This window comes from Peromyscus eremicus, chromosome 10 (assembly GCF_949786415.1).
Source record: "Peromyscus eremicus chromosome 10, PerEre_H2_v1, whole genome shotgun sequence".
Taxonomy (NCBI): Eukaryota; Metazoa; Chordata; class Mammalia; order Rodentia; family Cricetidae; genus Peromyscus; species Peromyscus eremicus.
Genome location: NC_081426.1, coordinates 69,029,797 through 69,050,435, shown reverse-complemented (window position 1 = coordinate 69,050,435; position 20,639 = coordinate 69,029,797). Strand labels below are relative to the sequence as shown.

Below are 20,639 nucleotides of genomic sequence, written 5' to 3'. Positions count from 1 at the left end.
GAGTCACCACTCTTAGTTCCAACAAAAGAATTTAAAGGAGATCCCAAATTAAAAGGTATCCTGGACTATATAGCAAGACCTTGGCACAAACACAAGAATTTAAGAGGGCATATATGATACAGGGTGTGCTGGATAGTTTTGTGCCAACTTGACACAAACTAGAGTTATACGAAAGGAGGGAACTTCAACTGAGAAAATGCCTCCATAAGATCCAGCTGTAGGGCATTTTCTTAATTAGTGAATGATGGGGGAGGGCCCAGCCCACTGTGGGTGGTGCCATCCTTGGGCTGGCAGTCTTGGGTTCTGTAAGAAAGCAGGCTGAGCAAGCCAGGGCGGGCAAGCCAGTAAGCAGCACCCCTCCATGGCCTCTGCATCAGCTCCTGTCTCCAGGTTCCTGCCCTGCCTGAGTTCCTGTCTTGACTTCCTTCAAAGACGAACAGTGACATGGAAGTATAAGCCAAATAAATCCTTTCCTCTCCAACTTGCCTTTTGGTCATGGTGTTTCATTCCAGCAACAGTAAGCCTAGCTACAGGGAAAGCGTGCTGCGAACCACAGAAGTGGTCCCTGCTCATCTGTCCGTCTTCCTACCTCATTTTCCAATTTCCATAAGAGACCAAACTGTACTTTCCCAGAGTAAGCATCCCCCTGTGCACCTCTATGTAATAGGTTGTAATTGGGCCTCTTTTTAATTCTTCCAGTTTCCTTTTCACTATAAAACATATATAACTTTCTTTGGCCTCTGCGCTTCTCCTTAGCCACGTGCACACTTCTTTTTCTTCTATTACCCCCAAACAGTTGACCATAGTTTTGGTTAGGGCAGTGGTCTCTGTTACTGAACAACTTTGCTTTCTCTGGGGTCTCAGATGCCTTATCATAGTTTTCTCTATGTATACTCTTAATCTGTTCCCAAGCTTATCCCTCTGGTGTAACTCATTTCAGTGTTAGACAAGTTATTCTGTACTCTGTTGTCCTCCGACCACCCATCTCTCTAGGCTCTCCCAGTTGATTCTGGCTGGTGTTAGTCCTACCATTTTCTTTCTTTCTTTCTCTCTCTCTTTCTTTCTTTCTTTCTTTCTTTCTTTCTTCTTTCTTTCTTTCTTTCTTTCTTTCTTTCTTTCTTTCTTTCTTTTTTTTGGTTTTTCGAGACAGGGTTTCTCTGTGTAGTTTTGGTGCTTGTCCTGGATCTCATTCTGTAGACCAGCCTGGCCTCGAACTCACAGAGATCAGCCTGGCTCTGCCTCCCAAGTGCTGGGATTAAAGGTGTGTACTACCACCGCCCGGCCCATTTTCTTTGCTCCCTGGCAATCTGCTTTGTTTTTCCCCCGGGTTTGGGATGACAGGCTCCTGGATCCTTCCTCTTTTCGTTTGGTGTCTTCCATTTTAAAATAAGATTTATTTCATTATTTATGTATGCGTGTGTCTATACCAATGTCCACACACTTGTGCGAATCCTTGGAGGGCAGAAGAAGTCATTGGGTCCTCTGGAGCTGGAGTTACAAGTGGTTATGAATTGCTTGATGTGGGTGCCGGGAACTGCACCCAACTTGGGTCCCCTGCAAGATGTCTTAATGGGTGAGTCATCTTTCCAGCCCACAGATTATTCTGTTTGCTGAGATATTAATCTGACCATTTAGGGGCACAGTTTATTTCTTTGCTGAGATATTGATCTAATGTTTTAAGGGTTTATTTATTCAGGTCATGTGCTCAGCTGTGTAGGCACAGGGCTAATCTTGGATACAAAAGTCATAGATGGCACCACAGGCTAGAAATGCCCTTGTTCTATGACAACACAATGGCCAAAGTGATACAATTAGGAGACAAATCTTCCTTACCCAGAAATAATTACTCACTTGATATCAAGGTGAAGTTCAAATGAGATTTCAACCAGTGCCTTAATACTATAACATTATTTATTAATATAATATTATGACATTATTTATTAATATAATATTATGACATTATTTATTACTTATGGGTGTGGAAGGAGGAAAGCAGGAGGCTGTGAGCTCCAGAGTCTGGATTAGTTTTAGAGTGAGTGTGCAGAGCAAAACTACACAACCATGCCATACTGTAGTGAAGTGTGTCACGTGACACACACAGCCAGAGACCAAGGTTCGTTCGTTCGTTCTTTCTTGAGAAACCATTTGCTTAAGCAGGTTTTCACTGTGTAGCTCTGTTTTGAGACAAGATCTTATGTAGGTCAAGGTGACTTCAAGCTTGCTGCCTTGCTGAGGACAATCTAGAACTCTTCATCCTCTGCTTCTACCTCCCAAGATCAACCACTGCGGGTATAAGTCACCACACCCTACCATTTGAGCCACAGGGATTGTCTTCTATGATTTGTAGAGTTGTTTTTATGGGGAGATTTTCCATCTGTTGCATGATTTTAGTCACAAGATTACCCAGGAGCACTTGGAGCATCTTGAATGATTGGGTACTGCAAACAGTGTACAATAAAGACTGGAGTTGTGAGGCTGTGATGATTTCCTTCATAGAACACAGATCCAGGGGCTTTGGTGTGAGGAACTTGTGCCTCAAACACAACCTTTGTGAACAATCAATAAATATGCTTCTGAATGGAGGTTCAAGGTTCAGTTCACGGAAACTGTCCCTCCCTGATGACGGAGAGCCTAACATTACATTCTGGGGTGACTCTCCTTCTTTGAACAACCCACACAACACACAACACCTCACAAGCCCTCAGTTTTCCGCTTTATCCCTGAGTCCTGTTGAAGGTTAAACCCTTTAGCAAAAACATTTATTGAGTTCACATGGGGTACAATCTGAACTGTGGAGATAAAGAAGTAAGAGTAATAAGCAAGGCCATTGTGTATAGGCTAGAAATAATCTGCTCTGGGACAGCATGATGGCCAAGGTGACATTGGTTGGGAGCTAGTGGGACAAGCCTAAGCTATAGGCTGTGTCATTTTTTGTGAGCTGGCGGCCGAAAGAAAAATCTGGCCACACATGGCACCCAATGTCCAGCCATGTATATCTACATAAGTCCTGAGAAAGCTTTAAAAAACAAAAACCAAAAAAACTTTGGAACACGGAGTCAAAAATGGCTTCCTGGTGACTGAAGTCTCTTGAGTAGACTTGGTAGCATACAGAAACACAGCTACCAGCCGCTGCCTGTGGGCTGGAGCTAGCTGTCAGCATCATAGGGCAGTGCCATGCGCAAAGCTGAGCCACAGAGTGGCTGACATAGCAGTTTAAGACTTATCTGACGGGGCTGGAGAGATGGCTCAGAGGTTAAGAGCACTGGCTGGCTGCTCTTCCAGAGGTCCTGAGTTCAATTCCAGCAACCACATGGCGGCTCACAACCATTTGTGATTCAATCTGGTGCCCTCTTCTGGCATATAGGCAGAACACTATATACATAATAAATAATTCTTAAAACAAAACAAAACCCAGCAAGGCTTGTCTCACTTGATCAAAGAACACTGCAAGTGCTCAGTAAAGACAAATCCAGATTGGGGGAAAAAACAAAACAAAACAGAAAACACCTCTAAACAGGTTACAGTGTGTTTAAAAGATGTGTGCAGATTTAAAAAAATAAAAGAAAATGGGTATAGACAGTCATAAAAAGTAGTAGTTTATAAATAATAAAGTAAGTCTTTAAAGAGAGAATAAAATAATATAAAAAGGATAAGCCATGTAAAGATAGAAAATACACAGGGAGTCTGGGTCCTAAATGGTGTTTTGTTGACTTTGGGATTTTTGATTGCTGATGAACGAATGGCTGCTGCTGAGAGATGTGGGATTGTGGAAGGAACTGCTAAGCTAACCCAGCCTAGATACTTTAGGGATGTCTTGGCTTAAAAATGGAAGTCAGAAAATGTGTTACATTGGGGGAGGGGTTACGCTTTTGTTTCCATGGGAAAAGAAAAGCTATGAATTCCTTTAAAGTTAATCGAGAACAAATTTTATCCTGAAAATCCTGGCTACAGACATGAAGAAATAAACCTAGAAAAACTACAAGACAGGTGATGTATATTTTACTTGCTCAAACGTAAAACAACAACAACAAATCATCTTTGTGTACAACACACAGTCCATACTTGTGTTAAGGCAGATATGTACATAACCTTTGAAAGTTTGTGTGTTTTCAGAGCAAGGGGACCAGACACCAGTGAAAATGGGTGTCTCAGGTGATCCAGCCTCTCAGAGTGCCTCTGTTGCAGTTTCCTCAGAGTTCTGCATCCAGAACAGCTTCAAGGCTGCTGGCTGAAAGGGTCCAGCCTCACAGACTACTCTAGTCAAGACTACAGGTAAGCCATGTGCTTTCCCATTGCACAGAGACTGGATAACACATGTTATGCCTAGTTTTCCCAGGACTTGACCTGTATCTCAGGATCCCCTAAAGATGTTGTCACCCACAGACAACAGAAAGCAGTCTAGAGAATACAACATTCCCACATTCCCAAGAAGTAGAGTGGGTAGTTTTTGGTCATTCGGTGGGTTATGGATGTTTGCCATCATTTCGGGGTGTTGGTTACAAGTTGTTACTGGTTATGGTCAGGGAGAAAGCTAAACAAAGGAGATTAGATTCAGGGATCTCTTTCTGAAGGGAAAAAGAGGCTATAGTATAGAAATGATAGGATAAAAGGGTGGATTGTTGCATCTACTTTTAAACAACCACTAATCTCAAATATTTTACATTGGTATGGATTTTTGTATATTGATACAAATTTAAGGTTAATTTTATTATACTGTATATATATACATACATATATATATATTTCTACTCTTGTTTTAGGAATTGTACCTATGCAGCTCATTTAAAAATGTAATGTAAAGATTTAGTCTTTGAAAGCTATTTTAGGATAATAAAAAATATAGGTTAATAGTCACCTATAACAATCAAACTTATAGACATGTTAGGTATGTTTTCAAGGTCAAACAGATATGTTTTTTTAATTTTTTTATTTCTTATTTATTTTTTCAAGACAGGGATTCTCTGTAGCTTTGGAGCCTGTCCTGGACTACCTCTGTAGACCAGGCTGGCCTTGAACTCACAGAGATCCACCTGCCTCTGCCTCCTGAGTGCTGGGATTACAGGCATGTGCCACCACCACCCGGCCAGATATGTTTTAAATAGATAGATGGTCTTCAAACACTTCAAAGTCCTATAGAATATGGCTTTGAAGATGCTTTAATAATATAAGGCTTTTCATGACAGTGAGACATGTCTGCTCCTGGCAGCACTAATTTACTTTAAGAAAGGATGATGGACATCAAAGAACCTCCATACAGAGTTTGCTTTTATTTGTGGCAAGGTTAGCCTGTGTCCAAAGAAATTGCCTTTGCCTTGACTGCTGACAGTGTGCTGTCCAAACTGGACAAGCAGGACATACAAAAAAGTGACTGTTGAACTTTGACAAGAGAGGATAGCATAGTCCTTCAGAAATTCCTGCTTCACAGAAAAGTCTATCAGATATTTTAGGCCTGTAGTCCAAAGATGGATGCCCCAATGTTACAGAAGAACCTTGGGTGACAGTCCAGACATCCAGCTGTTTCTGCCATTTCTATAGTTTTGGAAGTTGTTTGCTCTACATTTCCTGTTTACTCAGGTAATATTATATCCTTCTTGGGTCTCTGATGGAGTTGAGGACTAGATAGTTATAGTTACAGTTTTCCTTTTTTTTTTTTTTTTTTTGATTTTTTTTTTTTTTTTTTTTTTTTTTTTGAGACAGGGTTTCTCTGTGTAGCTTTGCGCCTTTCCTGGGACTCACTTGGTAGTCCAGGCTGGCCTCGAACTCACAGAGATCCGCCTGGCTCTGCCTCCCGAGTGCTGGGATTAAAGGCGTGCGCCACCACCGCCCGGCCAGTTACAGTTTTTCTTGTTACCAAATTCAGAAAAAAAAACTTATGTAAGAGATGTAAAGTTTATAAGGTTGAGAAACATAAAAGCTTAAATTGTTTATCTAAGAAGATGTTTTAAGTTCTAAAAAGATATTTTTAGGATAGTAATATAAGTTATGATAGGAAATGGTTTAGGTATAAAACTTTGGACTCATAAAGGTAGGATAGATAACACAGCACTTTTTCTGAATTTACCAAATACTAATGAACTGGACATTGTGAATGTAATTCTTACCTGATAATTGTTCTTATTGTATATAGTTTTACTATGTTAGAGTTAAAACCTATCCTTTTTATTTTGACAAAAAGGGGGAAATGTTGTGAGATATTTAATTACACTGTGTAAAGGTAAGTCACTGTGATTGGTTTAACAAAAAGTTAAATGGTCAATAGCTAAGCAAGAGGTATAGGTGGGGCTTCTGGACTGAGAGAGCTCTGGAAAGAAGAAAGGGGGAATCAACAGGAAGATGCAGAGGGAGCAGGACATGCAGGAGGAGAGGTTAAAAGCCACAAGTCATATGGCAGCATGTAGATGGATAGAAATTAGTTAATTTAAGTGATAAGAGCTAGTGGGACAAGCCTAAGTTATAGGCCGAGCTTGTAAAATTAATAATAAGTCTCTGTGTCATTTTTTGTGAGCTGATGGCCCAAAGAAAAATCCATCTATGCTGGAGGGAGTATGTGGTGGGGTTTTGGAGGATTTTGGGGAAAATAGTGTGTGGGTGATGTGGAGTGTTGGGTTGTATGAAGGGGGTTTGTGTGTAGAGTGCTTGGTGGGTTGGAGAAGTGATGGGGGTATGGGTGTGTGTGGAAGGATGACAGGTTGTATGATGTGGGTCTGTTTGTAGTTACAGTTTAGGAGGAGTGGTGTGTTTGGACTGTTGGATAGATGGGTGTGGGTGTGTTCTGTGGAGTGGTAGAATGTGTGGAGGGATGTGGTTGTTTTAGGATTGGGGGGTTATTAGGGGTGGTTGGTGTATGTTTAAGGAGTGTGGGTAAGTGAGTATGTGTGTCCTAGAGCATGGAAGGTTGGAGTGGTGGTGGGATTGTGTGTGGAGTGTGTAGAAAGTTGGAAAGTGTTTGGGGAGAGTTGGAGGGGTGATGTGTGTATATGGAAATGGAGGGTTGTTGGGTATGAGGTAGGGTGTTTAGTGGGTTGAAGGAACGGTGGGGTGGGTACATGATGGTTGAGGGTATGGTGGGTGTGTGGTGGAATGGGAGTGGGGTATGTGGTGGGGTTATGTGTGGCACATGTGGAGGGGTGGAGTGTTGGAGGTGTAGGGGTATGTGAGATATGTGGTAGAGTGTGGTGATGGGGTATGCAGCATGATTTGGGGATGGAGTGTTAGATATTTGAGGTTTTTTTTGGTGTGTATGTGTATGTTGTGGAGGGGCAGGGAGTTTTAGGATTGTAAGGATGCAAAGGGGAAGGGTAAGGGGTGAGGGTTGTGTGGTGTCTGTGTGGAATTTGGAGGGTTGGAGGTGCTGTATGATGTGGAGTTGTGTGGAAGGGTGGAAGGGTGATGGAGATGTGTTTGGGAGTATGTAGAGGGACAAAGGGGGTGGGCTGTATACTAGAGGTAGGGGAGTATTGGACAAGTGGAGTGATCAGATGGTTGGAGGGGGGGTGGGGTGTGGTGTGATATGGAAAGTTGGAGGGATGATAGGGATGTGTAGTGTGTCTGTCAAGGGATGGGAAGTTGTGTGATAGGGATGCATATGGGATTTGTAGACGTGTGGGATGGTTGGAAGGGTGGTAGAGGTGTGTATGGGTATGTGGAGGGGTGGTGTGGGGTGTGTGTGTGTGTGTGTGTAGGATTGGAAGGTGGATGGGAATGCGTGTGTGGTGTGTGGAGAAGTGGAGGAGTGGTGGATTGTGTAGAGGACTGGAATATTCGGTAGGTTGCAAGGGTGGGGTGATTTAGGTATGTGGTGGAGGGATAATGGGTTGTGTGGTAACTGGGTGTGTAGGGTGTGGGGTATGTGAGATGTGGGATATTTGGAGTGTTGAAAGACTGTTGTGGGGGGAGGTGAGAGGATGATGGGGTGTGTATGGGGTGTGCGGATGAGTGGGGTTTTTATGGTTAGAGGGGTGGTGGGGATGTAATTGGGGTATGTGGAAGAACAATGGATTGTATGGTAGAGGCACGTGTGGCTTTTGAGGAGGGGTCAGTTTATGGTTGAGGCTGGAGTTGGGATAGGGTGGTTGGGGCACTTGAGGGGAGGTGAAGATGTGTGGAATTGTGAGTATGTGTGTGTGCAGGGGGTGAGGTGTTTGTGTGTGAAGTGTTTAGGTGTAGAGGGATGCTGTGGGGATGCGGAGGGGTTTGTGGAGAGTTCAGGTGTGGGGTTGTGTGTGGGCTGTGAGGGCCCACTGGAGAAGTGACGGGGTCGTGTATCGGTTAGTGGAGGGTTGGGGACGTGGTTCGCTTTGTGTGGACTTTGTGGAGAGCTTTGTTGCCTAGAAATCTGGAAGGTTTGCGGGTGTGGACAGGTGGTGTGCCTCCCCCCATCCCTCCCTAAACCTCCCTCTTGTCCTTCATCCCCTCTTGGTCCTCCTGTCGGTCCTTCTCTCCCCCTTCTCCTCCTGGTCGACCTAGCCCCCAGCCCGCCCTCCGCCCCTCCCCTTCGCACCCCGCGTGGTGCCTGCGGGTAACATTGACCACTGCTCCAGAGCCTTCCAGCAGAGCCGGGAGGATGGCTCTGATGATGCTGCAATTGGTGCTGTTGCTCCTGGCCTGGGACGTCGCAGGTGATGCTCACACGGGTCTGGTGTCTGGGAGCGGTGAAGGGGAACCAGCTCAGATACGAGAGCACTGGCCTGCCGTGCTTGAGCTGCCGATTCGTGCCGTTACTGGCGGTTCTGCCGGCCGGGTGGGCAGCGGAGGGAATGAAAGCTGAACGCGGGCCGGCACCCTTGGATGCTCCAGTTGGGGCTTCGATCCCAGCTCCTAGATATCACCCAGCCATCTGCTCTTCCTCTCGTAAGCAGATTTTTCTGGACTCCAGATAGGCGGTTGGATTTGTATCCACGGTCCCGTTGAGCCTGACAGGAGATGTGCTAGACGTGGGAAGGCCCACGAGAGCTTCCAGCGGACGGATTTGACATCTATGGGAAAGCAGAGTTGAAATCCTAATACCTAGGCTAAGTTTTGTGTTTACTGAGTTTGGCATACTTGGCTTACATCTGTAATCCCAGCTCTTAGGAAGCACAGGCAAGAGGATCATGCTTTCAAGGCCAACCCCGGCAACATAGCCAGTTCAAGACCAACCTGGGTTTTGTGAGCAACATAGCCAGTTCAAGACCAGCCTGGGCTTTGTGAGCTCACAAATTAAATCCAGCTGAGTGGTGGTGGCACACGCCTTTAATCCCAGCACTTGGGAGGCAGAGGCAGGTGGATCTCTGAGTTCCAGGCCAGCTTGGTCTACAGAGTGCATTCCAGGACAGCCAGGGCTACACAGAGAAACCCTGTCTCAAAAAAAACAAAAAAACAAACAAAAAAGTTCCAGGAAGAAATACTGGAAGCTCTTTTTAAAAAGGCACGGAGAAGCACATCAGAAGGAAAGTCACGTGTGGATAAAACGCAAACCTTTTGGTTTTGTTCTTTTGTGTTTTAAGTGTGCGTGCATGAGTGTGTGTTTGTGTGCATGTGTTGTGGGCATCTAGAGCCTAGAGGTCAATGCTGGTTGTCTTGTATGGCTCTCCACCTTACTTTTGACACAGGGTCTCTGATGAACCTGGTGCTTGCCATTTCTGCTAGACTGGCTGGCCGGTAATACTTGGTATCCACCTGTCTGAGCCTCCTCCCCGTGCTGGCGGTTACAGACCAAAGCCATCACGGCCAGCCCTGGATGCTGAGGGTCAGAACTCAGTTCACAGCAAGCCCTTCACTCCTTGAGCTATCTCCCCAGTCTGGACACCCCCACCCCACCCCCCAATGCGTTTTACTTGCGTGCAGGTGCGCTTGTCTGAAAATGCTCATCTGGGGACCAGAGGTTGGCTTAGGGTGTCTTCCTCTTCTGTGCTCCATCCTACAAACTGGGCTTTAAGGCTCTCTTGTGAACAATCTACCTTCATCACGTATACAACGCCAGTGTTCTCTCCTTGCAGTCTCCTCCGACTCTTTCGACTCCTCCAACTCCCACATAGTTCAGCCATCAGAACTCAGAACAGTAAGTATGAACTGCGGGGACCGTTTCTTCTCATACCGCAAAGCGGGGAGCCATCTTCAGGCCAAACCTACAATGTAAGAAACCGCGAAGTGTTTTGTAAGCCAGCATTTCATGCAGTTCCCTTGACACAGACAAATGAGTATCTGTTTTTCTCAATTATCCCCCTGCCTCAGTCTCCTGAGTACTAGGATTGCAGATATAAGCCACCGTGTCGGCTAAAAGTGTGCATTTCAGTTGAGAACAGCTCAGTCTTTGAAGGCTCCGCACTTCACATATTTTCTCCTATTAAATTCTGTGGGCAGAAATGAGAACCAAAGGAGACAGTTTTTTTGAGAACTGCTGTTATCAAGGGGTCTGCCACCATCATTTTCATTTGGGTAGAGACTCACTGGCTGGCAGAGGCATGGGAAAGTGTCAGCGTGGAGCGAGAGTCTTCAGGTGTGGCCTGGTGCAGGCTGTCAGCAAGGGAAACTTTAGGTATGGGTGCACACACCATTACACTCGGTTGGTCCTCATCTGGATTCTAGGACCTAAGTTAGGGAAGCTGACAATTCTTAATTGAGACCTGGCCCCTTGGGGCTGAACTGTTAGAAGGATTATCGGCTTCCTGGGCTGGCTTTGGAGGCAGCAGTCTCTGAGATAAGAGGGAGGACCATTGCCTTAGGGTAGCTGATGGAAAATGTTTATAACCACTGTCTGCCTAAACACCTTGCAGGTAAATGACCCCATCTGTGTCTCACACTTTCCACAGCATAGTCATCCCTTGCTGGCTGGCTGAGACTGTTCTCCTGCACGGCATAGAACCTTCAAATGTCCCATCAGCTGAGAGATTTTGCTTTGTTTTGTCGGGCTGGAGACAGGGTGCCGGGACCCCAGGTGTGCAGCACCACACCAGGCTTAGTGTTCTAGACTCTTGGGGTGGGGGTGAGGTTGTTGAGGCTCAGACTTAGGACCTGATGAATGCTAGGGTGTCATGCTTCTCAATTAAGAGTATGCTTCCTATAGGGATGTGGTAATTTGAAAGAAAATGGCCCCCAAAAGGAGTGGCACTATTAGGAGGTGTGGCCTTGTTGGAGTAGGTGTGGCCTTGTTGGAGGAAGTGTATCACTGTGGAGGCGGTCTTTGAGGTCTCATATGCTCAAGCCATGCCCAGTGAGACAGACCACTTTCTGTGGCCAGCACCATGTCACGCCGCCATGTCCCACCATGATGATAATGGACTGAACCTCTGAACTGTAAGTGAGCCACCCCAATGAAATGTTTTCCTCTCTAAGAGTTGCCGTCATCATGGTATCTCTGCACAGCAATAGAAACCCTAATTTAGACAAGGGGTATAACTCAGAGGTTGGGCACTTGCCTAGTGTGCATGCAGCTCTGGTTCAATCCTCATCACTGCGGATCCCCAGCTGGAGTTACAGTCTTTGTAACACTCAAGGAAACATGAGTAATGAAGTAAAACTATTTGTGTGAGAGCAATATCAAATGCTTTAGAAAGGCTTGCTAGAAGACATTGCTTTAAAAAACAAAAAACAAAAAGTAACAAACCTCTAGCTTCTAGGTATGGTATGAATTCTTTTAGTTCCAGCACTTAGGAGGACAGAGGCAGGTACATCTGTGAGGCCAGCCTGGTTTACATAGTATGTTCCAGGCCAATAGTGAAACCTTGTCTCAAAATAAATAATACCTCCTCCCTCTAAACTATCACTGAATTAGGTAAGAAATGGTGGGGGTTGGGGTATCAAAACGAGGCTTACTAAATGTCCAAATTCTCACTGTGTTTTAGAGTATCAAGATGTTTTCGAGATAAGGCCCCATGTAGCCCAGGCTGGCCTCAACTGGATGTAAAGGGTGTGATGGTGAACACCTGATCCTCCTGCTTCTGCCTTCCAAATGCTGGGCTTAGCTCAAATGGTACCATGCTGGGCTCTGGTTTATTTGTTTTGTTTTGAGACAAAGTCTAGTTTGTTCTTCCCAGGCTAGCCTAGAACTTACTACATATCCCAGGCTGGCCTCAAACTGGAGGCAATCCTCTTACCTCAGCTTCCAAAGTATTGGAATTGAACCATGAACATAGTTTGAACCATGCCTGGCTCTGGGGTCTTTTTTTTTTTCTTCCTTCTCTTTGTAATTGTATTTTGAACCATTGCATCTGATTTTTACATTCCAAATTCAATTTTTTGGTGGGGGAGGCAGGGGAAAACAAATATTTATTTAGGATATGTCTATGAAATTTAGGGAAAGTTGGGATATTGTTGGGTGTGTCTCAAGTCATTCTCTTGGTTCTCTACTTTTCTCTTTTGTAGCCAAACTGTGATCATTATGACTACCCAGCATGCCCCAGGAACCTGAGCCCCGTGTGTGGAAGCGACATGAACACTTATGGGAATGAATGTACTCTGTGCATGAAGATTAGGTCCAGTATTAAAAACATTTTCTTTTTAGATTTATTATTATTTATGTGTGTGAGTGTTTTGCCTGCATGTGTATGCATAGGCACAACATGTACATCTGGTGCCCACAGAGGTCAGAAGAGGGAGTTGGATCCCCTGGAACAGGAGTTACAAATACTTGCGATTGGAATCAGATTTGGGGTTCTCCGCAAGAGCAACAACTACCAGCCTCGGGTCACGCAGTCTCACAGTTGTGTACCAGTCAAGTTTTCTTGCCTTTTCTTTAATTTTGGTGGCTGGACGTTGTAACTCCTTTCTGGGATTTGTAGGAGTCAAATGTGACTTAAATTGTTTTTGGTTTTTATACAGACATTTAAAAGATGTCAAATCTGTAGTCCATGTTCCAGTCAAAGCTAGAGACTAAAGCTTGTGATTGGTCAACTGTAAGGCAGCAGATGGCCTATGTCACCATCTCAATGTGTACTTTTTCCAAATTAAGAGTATAATAGAGCTGGGCAGTGGTGGCGCATGCCTTTAATCCCAGCACCGGGGAGGCAGAGCCAGGCAGATCTCTGTGAGTTCGAGGCCAGCCTGGTCTACAGAGCAAGATCAAGGACAGGCACCAAAACTACACAGAGAAACCTTGTCTCAAAAAACCAGACAAACAGAAAAAGAGTGTAGTGGAGACAGAGAGTCGCCCCGCAGTAGAACGTTTGCCTAGAGTGCATGTGGCCCTGGGATCAATCTTGACAACTGGGGGAAGAACAAATTGCACATTTAGGGGCATAGCTCAGTGGCAGAGAACTTGCCTAGGATACTAAAGCCGTTAGTTCAGTCCTCAGAACTATACCTACATATGTATACACACGCACAAATAAGACTATAGTTAACAGTTAAATTCTGCAGAATATTATATTTCTTTAGATTTAGAGGGGCATGCAGGTGATCTGCACACCCTATATTTACCAGTTGGCAGATAAGACTTACATATACTTCAGAAAATGCTAAGTATTAGGTGTGTGGTACCTGACTCTCTTTGGGCAACACACCACCTTTGTTGGGAGAGTCCATTCTCCTATCTCCGCTTCCACTGAGCAATCTAGGTCTGCTTGAAATGTTTTGAAGGCATTAGAGTTGAGGGGGTTAAGCTGCGGGGGGGTGGGAGGGGTGGGGGGGTAGGGGGGGTGAGGTGGGGAGAGGAGATCTTTACCCTTTGTGTTTTCTGGATTAACCTTAAAAAGTGACCAAGTAAATGTAGCCCTGAAAGGAATTTAATGCATAAAGGATAAAGGCCATAGGACTGTAAAATGCAAAGCAGTTGACCTGGTTTCAGCGTGGTAGGCACTGATACAGTGTGTGTGGTTGTTCACTTTGCAGGGAGGATGGTAACCCTCTTAAAATCATCAAAGACTCGCCTTGCTGATGGTCAGTTTACAGAAGAGCAGCTGGAAAGCCCCCTACTCCGGTGCCTCCTGCTAGAACCCCACCCCTTCTCCCCCCCCCCCCCCCTGTTTCTTTGCATGCTCCTGCTAACACACCTTCTCCGCAAAGAGGTGTGGAAGACAGTGATGTGCAGGGATCCAGAAACTTCTAAAACTCCCGCTCTGGGCTTCTGCCTTGCAGTTCAGTTTTGTTAAGCTTATGGCCCTGGTGACTTTTGCATTGCTTTACTTAAGAGGAATAAAATGAGCATTGAATTCAACAACTGGTGTCTTCTGTTGAAAATGCTGCTGCCACCCTCGGGGGATTTTGATCTGCCCCGTTTCAGGCGTTTCTCACTGAGCCTGAGAATTAAATGGACACAGACGGACGAGCAAGAGAAAATCCTGCACATTTATTTGTTGCAGGGTTTTCACGGTGAGAGCCTTCTGGAGGAAATGACCGGATGCAGTTAGGGGACTCTTGCCATTTCTATATATGTATAAATTTATATTTATATGTATAAATATCAGTGGGTAAAAAATGTGAGCACACTTTTTTTTAAAAGAAAAAAAGAATAGAGAAACCAAAAAAGGGTAAAAATAAATTGATGAGGAAAGATGGGACCAGGGCAAAAATAATTTCATGGAAGACATGAAGAAGGATAGAGACCAGGAGGTAGCTCAGGGGGGATTAGGGGTCGTGGGGGTTCTGGGGGTGGGGGTAGGGAAGGGAAAGGAGAATCTACTAAAACTTTGTTTGTTTGTTTGTTTGTTTCTTTTTTTGAGACAGGGTCTCTCTGAGTAGCCTTGGAGCTCACTTTGTAGACCAGGCTGGCCTCAGACTCACAGAGGTCCCCTTGCCTCTGCCTCCCAAATGCTGGAATTAAGGGTGTGCGCCACCACCTCTCAGCCAAGAATCTATTGAGACTTTGTTTGAAAGTGCCGTAATGATATCTATCTAATGCTTTATATGCTGACGTCAGTGTTTTTAAAGGAGTCAGGGAAGGAAGCACACATTGAATCAGACAAAGAGTAGGGGCTAGGAAGACGAAAAGTACTCTAATAAAGCTGGTCATATATACAGACTGCCTCCATCCTCAGCTTCTGTCCTTGAATGTTCTTTCTGGAATAGGAACATTCCTTTTTTTTTTTTTTTTTTTTTTTTAATTAATTTATTTTTTAATTTGAGACACAAGGGGGCAGTACCTCCCTGACAACCGCTGCCAGCTGACAGGGCCACAGGCTGCCAGCAGCTCAGGGGTGCTCCAACTGGGAATCGCATTTCGTTTGCAAACTGCTGTGTGTTTCGGTTCCTTGAAGATGCCACTTCTGTGAGGAACGCTGAGCGGTGGTCCCGGAGGTTATTGTGAAACGGGGGTGACAGAGGAAAGTGAAGCCGAGCTGCCCTCTTGGGTGAGGTTAGGGAAAGCCTGGTAGACTGTGACTGGAAAAGCTGGAACAGAAGGGCTGCCTGGGGGAAGGTGTGAGTTCCGGGGACCAGAGCTAACACTTGGGAGGGCAGATGTGTGAGAAGTGTCTAGTTTTTGTGGACTAGCTCTTCTGCTTCACCATCCCTCTCTGGTTCACCATCCTTTATCCTGGTTAAAAAGCCAAATGATGCGTAACAAGACCCAATGCTTGCTTAGCTGTATGGCTGATGAAGTCTTTTGTGCTTTGTAAAACACTTTCATGTTACGTTTTTTGCCTTCAATTTGAAATGGTTTGATGTTTGACTCCCACTTTAATGACCTTTATTATTGGCAAGAAGAACTCCAATATAGTGACTGAAGCTAATATTAAAAATTCCTGCTGGGCGGTGGCGGCGCACGCCTTTAATCCCAGCACTCAGGAGACCGAGCCAGGTGGATGGATCTCTGTGAGTTCGAGGCCAGCCTGGTCTACAGAGTGAGATCCAGGACAGGCACCAAAACAACACAGAGAAACCAACAAAAAACAAACAAACAAAATTCCTGAGGTAAGCTGGGCGTGGTGGTACGCACTGAGCCCTAGCACTCAGAAGGTCAAAGCAGGACTGTCTGGAGTTTAAGGCCATTCTAGAGCACTAGGGGTTCCAGGCCAGCTACATGGGGAACCTGCCTCAACAATGAAACCAGGTACATGCCTGTAATCCCAGCACTTGGAGGGCTGAGGGAGATGGATCAAGAATTTGAGGCCAACCTAGGCTATACAGCTACACCCTGTCTCAAAAAAAAAAAAAAACAAAAAAACAAAAAACAAACAAACAAAAAAACCCAACCAGCAAACCCTGAATGAGTAGGGCCAAATGTTAGTGGCATTACATTGGCCTTGCAACAAATAGCAGGTAGAGTCTCCAAAAGGCTTAGAATATTGGCTATGGAGATTGACAACAAATTCCATTCTGGAAAGGAGCAGCAAAGAGGCACCGTAAAAGCTTTTGCTGCTCAAAGGCCTTCAGACACTCCATGTCCATCAAATCAGTAGTGAAGGATCATGGGGCAGTTCAAGGTTAAAGTGTTTGACTAAGGTGATGGAGAGATGGCTTAGCAGTTAAGAGCACTGACTGCTCTTCTAGAGGACCCTGGTTCAATTCCCAGCACCTGTATGGCAGCTCACACCTGTCTGTAACTCCAGTTCTAAGGCTTCTGACACCTCACACAGACATACATGCATGTAGCTAGAGTTTTCCTGCCTGGCCCACAGTCAGGACAAATCTCTCTCATCTGCCAGTCCCACAGCCTCAGACCCAACCAAGTAAACACAGAGACTTATGTTGCTTTCAAACTGTATGGCCGTGGCAGGCTTCTTGCTAACTGTTCTTATAGCTTAAATTAATCCATTTCCTTTAATCTATACCTTGCCACATGGCTCGTGGCTTACCGGCATCTTCACATGCTGTTTGTCATCGTGGCGGCTGGCAGTGTCTCCTTCTGTCTTCCTGTTCTTTCTTTTCTCCTCTCTGTTAGTCCCGCCTATACTTTCTGCCTAGCCACTGGCCAATCAGTGTTTTATTTATTGACCAATCAGAGTAATTTGACATACAGACATCCCACAGCACATGCAGGCAAAAAAAAGAACGTTAAATAAAAATAAATTATTTTTAAAAAGGACATTTAAAAAGAAGTTCTTGCCTAATGTATATGAGACCCTGGGTTTAGTACCCAGAGCACATATGCACATACACACATGAATATTTGTGAGACACAGGACCCCAATGTTCAATTGGGTATGGTAGTCTTTGGATGAGTGAAAGTTTCCTTTGGTTTCCAGAATGATTTATTAGGAAAAGCTGTCCTTGTAAATCATATATTTTTCATAAATAACAAAGTCTAATCTACATAAAAATAACCTCTCTAAAGGGGAATTTTATTTTTTTTAATTTTTAAAGTAAATTTTCTTTTTCTTTTTTTTTTTAAGGGTTATTTCTTTATTATGTATACAGTATTCTGCCTGCATGTATCCCTGCAGGCCAGAAGAGGGCACCAGATCTCATTACAAGTGGTTGTGAGCCACCATGTGGTTGCTAGGAATTGAACTCAGGACCTCTGGAAGAGCAGTGGGTGCTCTTAACCTCTGAGCCATCTCTCCAGCCCCGAGAATTTTCAATGTAGTGTGGAGAGCTGTATACGTTTGCATACACCGTAAGTATTTGAGATTGGCTTTACATTACTTTTGTGTCTAATTTTGTAATGTTTGTGGTTATAGATAATATTGGGCCTACAGGAAATCAAAGCCCAAAACATGATAGTTTATCTGCTGATTGTCCAGGAACAGTTGGGCTGATGGTTGGAGATTGTATCTCAGTTTCATGGTTTGATATGTTGTGTGACCCTGTTCAAAATTGAATCAGGGGAAAAATAGGCCTTTTGGGTCCAGATCTGGTATTCTTTTAATTAATTAACTACACATAGCCCATTCATCAAGTTTTGCACAGACATTCTTCTAGCCCCAGGTCAAGGCATAACTGGCATGGGATTGTTAGAGAAATGCCTCAAGGACTTTGATAATGTCACAAAGCAGCATCAAGCTCATATCTCCCAATAATTTCAGGTGTTTTAGGTTGCTGCATCCTGCACAGGTTGGCCCTGGAAACTTGACAAGAGTGTCTTGGGAGTGAAGAAATGACAGACACTGAAGTAATGACAGACACACTAGCAGAAAAGCTGGGATTTTGGAGGTGGGCTGTACTCAACCTGATGGAGGGTGCCTACAATGAAGCCTGGAAACTCACTGAGTTGATTATGTACAGCACAAGGAGGAGAGTTAGCTGGTCTTGGTAGGAGGTCTCTGTAAGGGAGGAGTCTCCGGTTGCCGTCATCTGGGAGGAGGAAGCTACAGTTGCCAGTTTTTGCACACTCATGCTTGGAGCAGAGGAAGCTTTGCTATTTCCATAAGTCTGACCTAGGGAAGGCCTGGTCACTCTCATGGATCTGAGGCACTGGGATCTTTGATGTGGCTATGTTCATGTCAACATTCACTCAGGACGTCCACTCCCCACACCAGATACTTGAAGAATGATCTAGAATTTGTTCTCTTTCAACTTAATTCAGACTGCCTCTGTGATAGAAAGCAGTAGAAATCATGAAGTGAGAAATCCTTCACAGAGAGTGGGCAGCTACCGCGGGCACACTGGAGGAGATCTTTGAAAGAGATGAAGAATGGCACCGAAGAATAGCAGCAGCAATGTCTGCGAAGATATGACCACTTCTACTGTCCTTCTCCTACTCCTGAGCTAAAGCCAGGCAACAGCAGTGGGAAAGGAAGCGCTCTTAGGACTAGCGAGCCTGAGTCAGTCAGTGATGCATAAGGTCCATGGCATGAGGGGACAGAAGGAGCATGTTTGTCTTTTCAGATTCTTCAAGAAGAAGTCACATTTGAAAAATTTATCTCTGTCTGTGTGTGTGTTTTATGTGGATGTGTTTGGGTGGAGGTGCCATGATGTATATGTGGAGACTAGAGGACAACTTGAAGGAATTTGTGGGTCTCTGGAATTGAACTTAGGTCATCAGGGTTAGTCATAAGCCATTTACCCCCTGAGTCATCTCACCAGCCCATCATTTCAGGACTCTGGGGGGCTCCTTTTTTGAGGAAGTAAGAGTATCTTGGGTGAGGAGTGGGCAGAGAAGGGTGAGGAAATTCTAAGAGAAGTGAAAATAGATGTTACGATGTCTGAGAGTCCCTAACCCAGTGTCTCGTGTAGGAGGCTCTACACCAGACAGCAACATTGGTGTTGCTGGCAATCTGGCCAAAAGTGGAGGGTGGGAGAGGGTCTAGCCTTAGCTTGGGTGGGTTCATGACAATTCCTGGTGTTCCTAAGCAGAGCCATTTCTTTCTCTTCAAGTATGCTCAAGGGGTGTTATTTTTTTTTCTAAAAGAAACCAACCAATCACAGAGATTCTTTAAGGACGATGATATTGATTTGTAGATCAGTGCGTTGGGGATATGCCTGCTGTAGAAAACTAGGAGATGTTTAAGGAGATGGGGGAGGGGAGGAGAGGGGAGGTTTTTAGTAGCAAGAAAGGGGGAGGAGGACATCAGATATTTGGAAACCATCATTTGTGGCAGCAATGATTAACAGGAAGGGTGGTGTCAGGCCAACGCTGAGCAGGCAGTTGCTGGGCAGACACACTTGCAAAGCGCTTTTGTACAAGGCTAGGTATCCTCCAAGAGGGCTTTCAGTTTTGCAGTCTTTTGCAATAGTTACTATCAGGCCACAAGGCACAAGTAACAGTGGTTCTCAACCTGTGGGTCTTGACCCTTTTGGGGGGGGTGGAACGACCCTTTCACAGGGGTCTCCTAAGACCATTAGAAAACACAGATATTTACATTGTGATTCATAAAAGTAGCAACATTACAGTTAGGAAGTAGCAGCGAAAATAATTTTATGGTTGGGGGGTCACCGCAACATGACTGTATTCTAAGTCGGAAGCATTAGGAAGGCTGAGAACCACTGCTCTGTAAGGATGGTTACAGTAACTTCATTCTTTTGTTGTTAGGGTTGATACAAGCCACTCCCTAAAATGGCCGTACTGGTGACAATGTCCTAAACAGAAGGACGTGGGTCAGAGAAACAGAAGCCTAAAAATGGGTTACTGTTTACATGGGAAGTAGGATCGCTAAGGCAGGTTTCTACTTACCAGGAACCTCTCTTAATCTGTCCCCAAAGGTCAGCCACCTCAGACAAGGACATCTAGTTCTGTGGATCTGAACAAGTCTGTAGCATCTCACAGACCTTCACTCTGCTGACTGTCATAGAAAACCCACTTGCTTCTCTCTGCTCCCCAAAGAGATAGCTGTTGCTGTTTGATCCCCAGTAAACCTTTCTTCTACCCATGGAGTGGTCTCGTTTGGTGGTTTCATACAGTTTCCACTTATGTTCTTTGGGTGGACGGATGGACCTGAGATCACTTAGGTCAGCTCACAAAGGTCAGGTTATCTGAGTTCAGGCAACACCAGTCTGTCAGCCCGCTGGGTGGCTAGGGAAGGTCAACCTTCTACAGAGAAGAGAGAGCTTTTACATTGCTCTGCCATGTTCAGGGATATTGACTATCACTGATATCCAAACATGCCTCTTGCTTCACAAAAGATCTAGAGGCCCCGTGGGAAAGATGTGGAACCCAGGCCAGAGCCTCAGTTCAGACACCAGCCTGTGGGGTGCGGCCCTTCAAGGCCACTGGAGTGGACGGAGTCACTGAGCAGCCTTCCAGTAGAGCCAGCTGGACTGAGCAGTGGGACTTGAGTGTCACAGAAGTAGCTGGTCTTGGCTACCTTGGCCGTAACCCAGGGGTGCCTTAGAATGTGGGTGCCTAT

General features: G+C 45.0%; 1 protein-coding gene across 2 annotated transcripts; it reads left to right on the top strand.

The window, feature by feature from the left end:
* The first annotated feature begins 8,512 nt into the window (after positions 1-8,512).
* Spink2 (serine peptidase inhibitor Kazal type 2) lies at positions 8,513-13,929 on the top strand. Of its 2 annotated transcripts, none has more exons than XM_059275110.1 (4): positions 8,513-8,618; positions 9,978-10,039; positions 12,343-12,452; positions 13,807-13,929. In XM_059275110.1, the coding sequence occupies exons 1-4, from the start codon at positions 8,564-8,566 to the stop codon at positions 13,850-13,852; spliced, it is 273 nt and encodes a 90-aa protein (XP_059131093.1). In that variant the 5' UTR covers positions 8,513-8,563; the 3' UTR covers positions 13,853-13,929. The 2 variants fall into 2 exon arrangements, with proteins under 2 accessions (XP_059131093.1, XP_059131092.1); XM_059275109.1 differs by lacking the exon at positions 8,513-8,618 and adding an exon at positions 8,625-8,850.
* Positions 13,930-20,639: the final 6,710 nt, after the last annotated feature.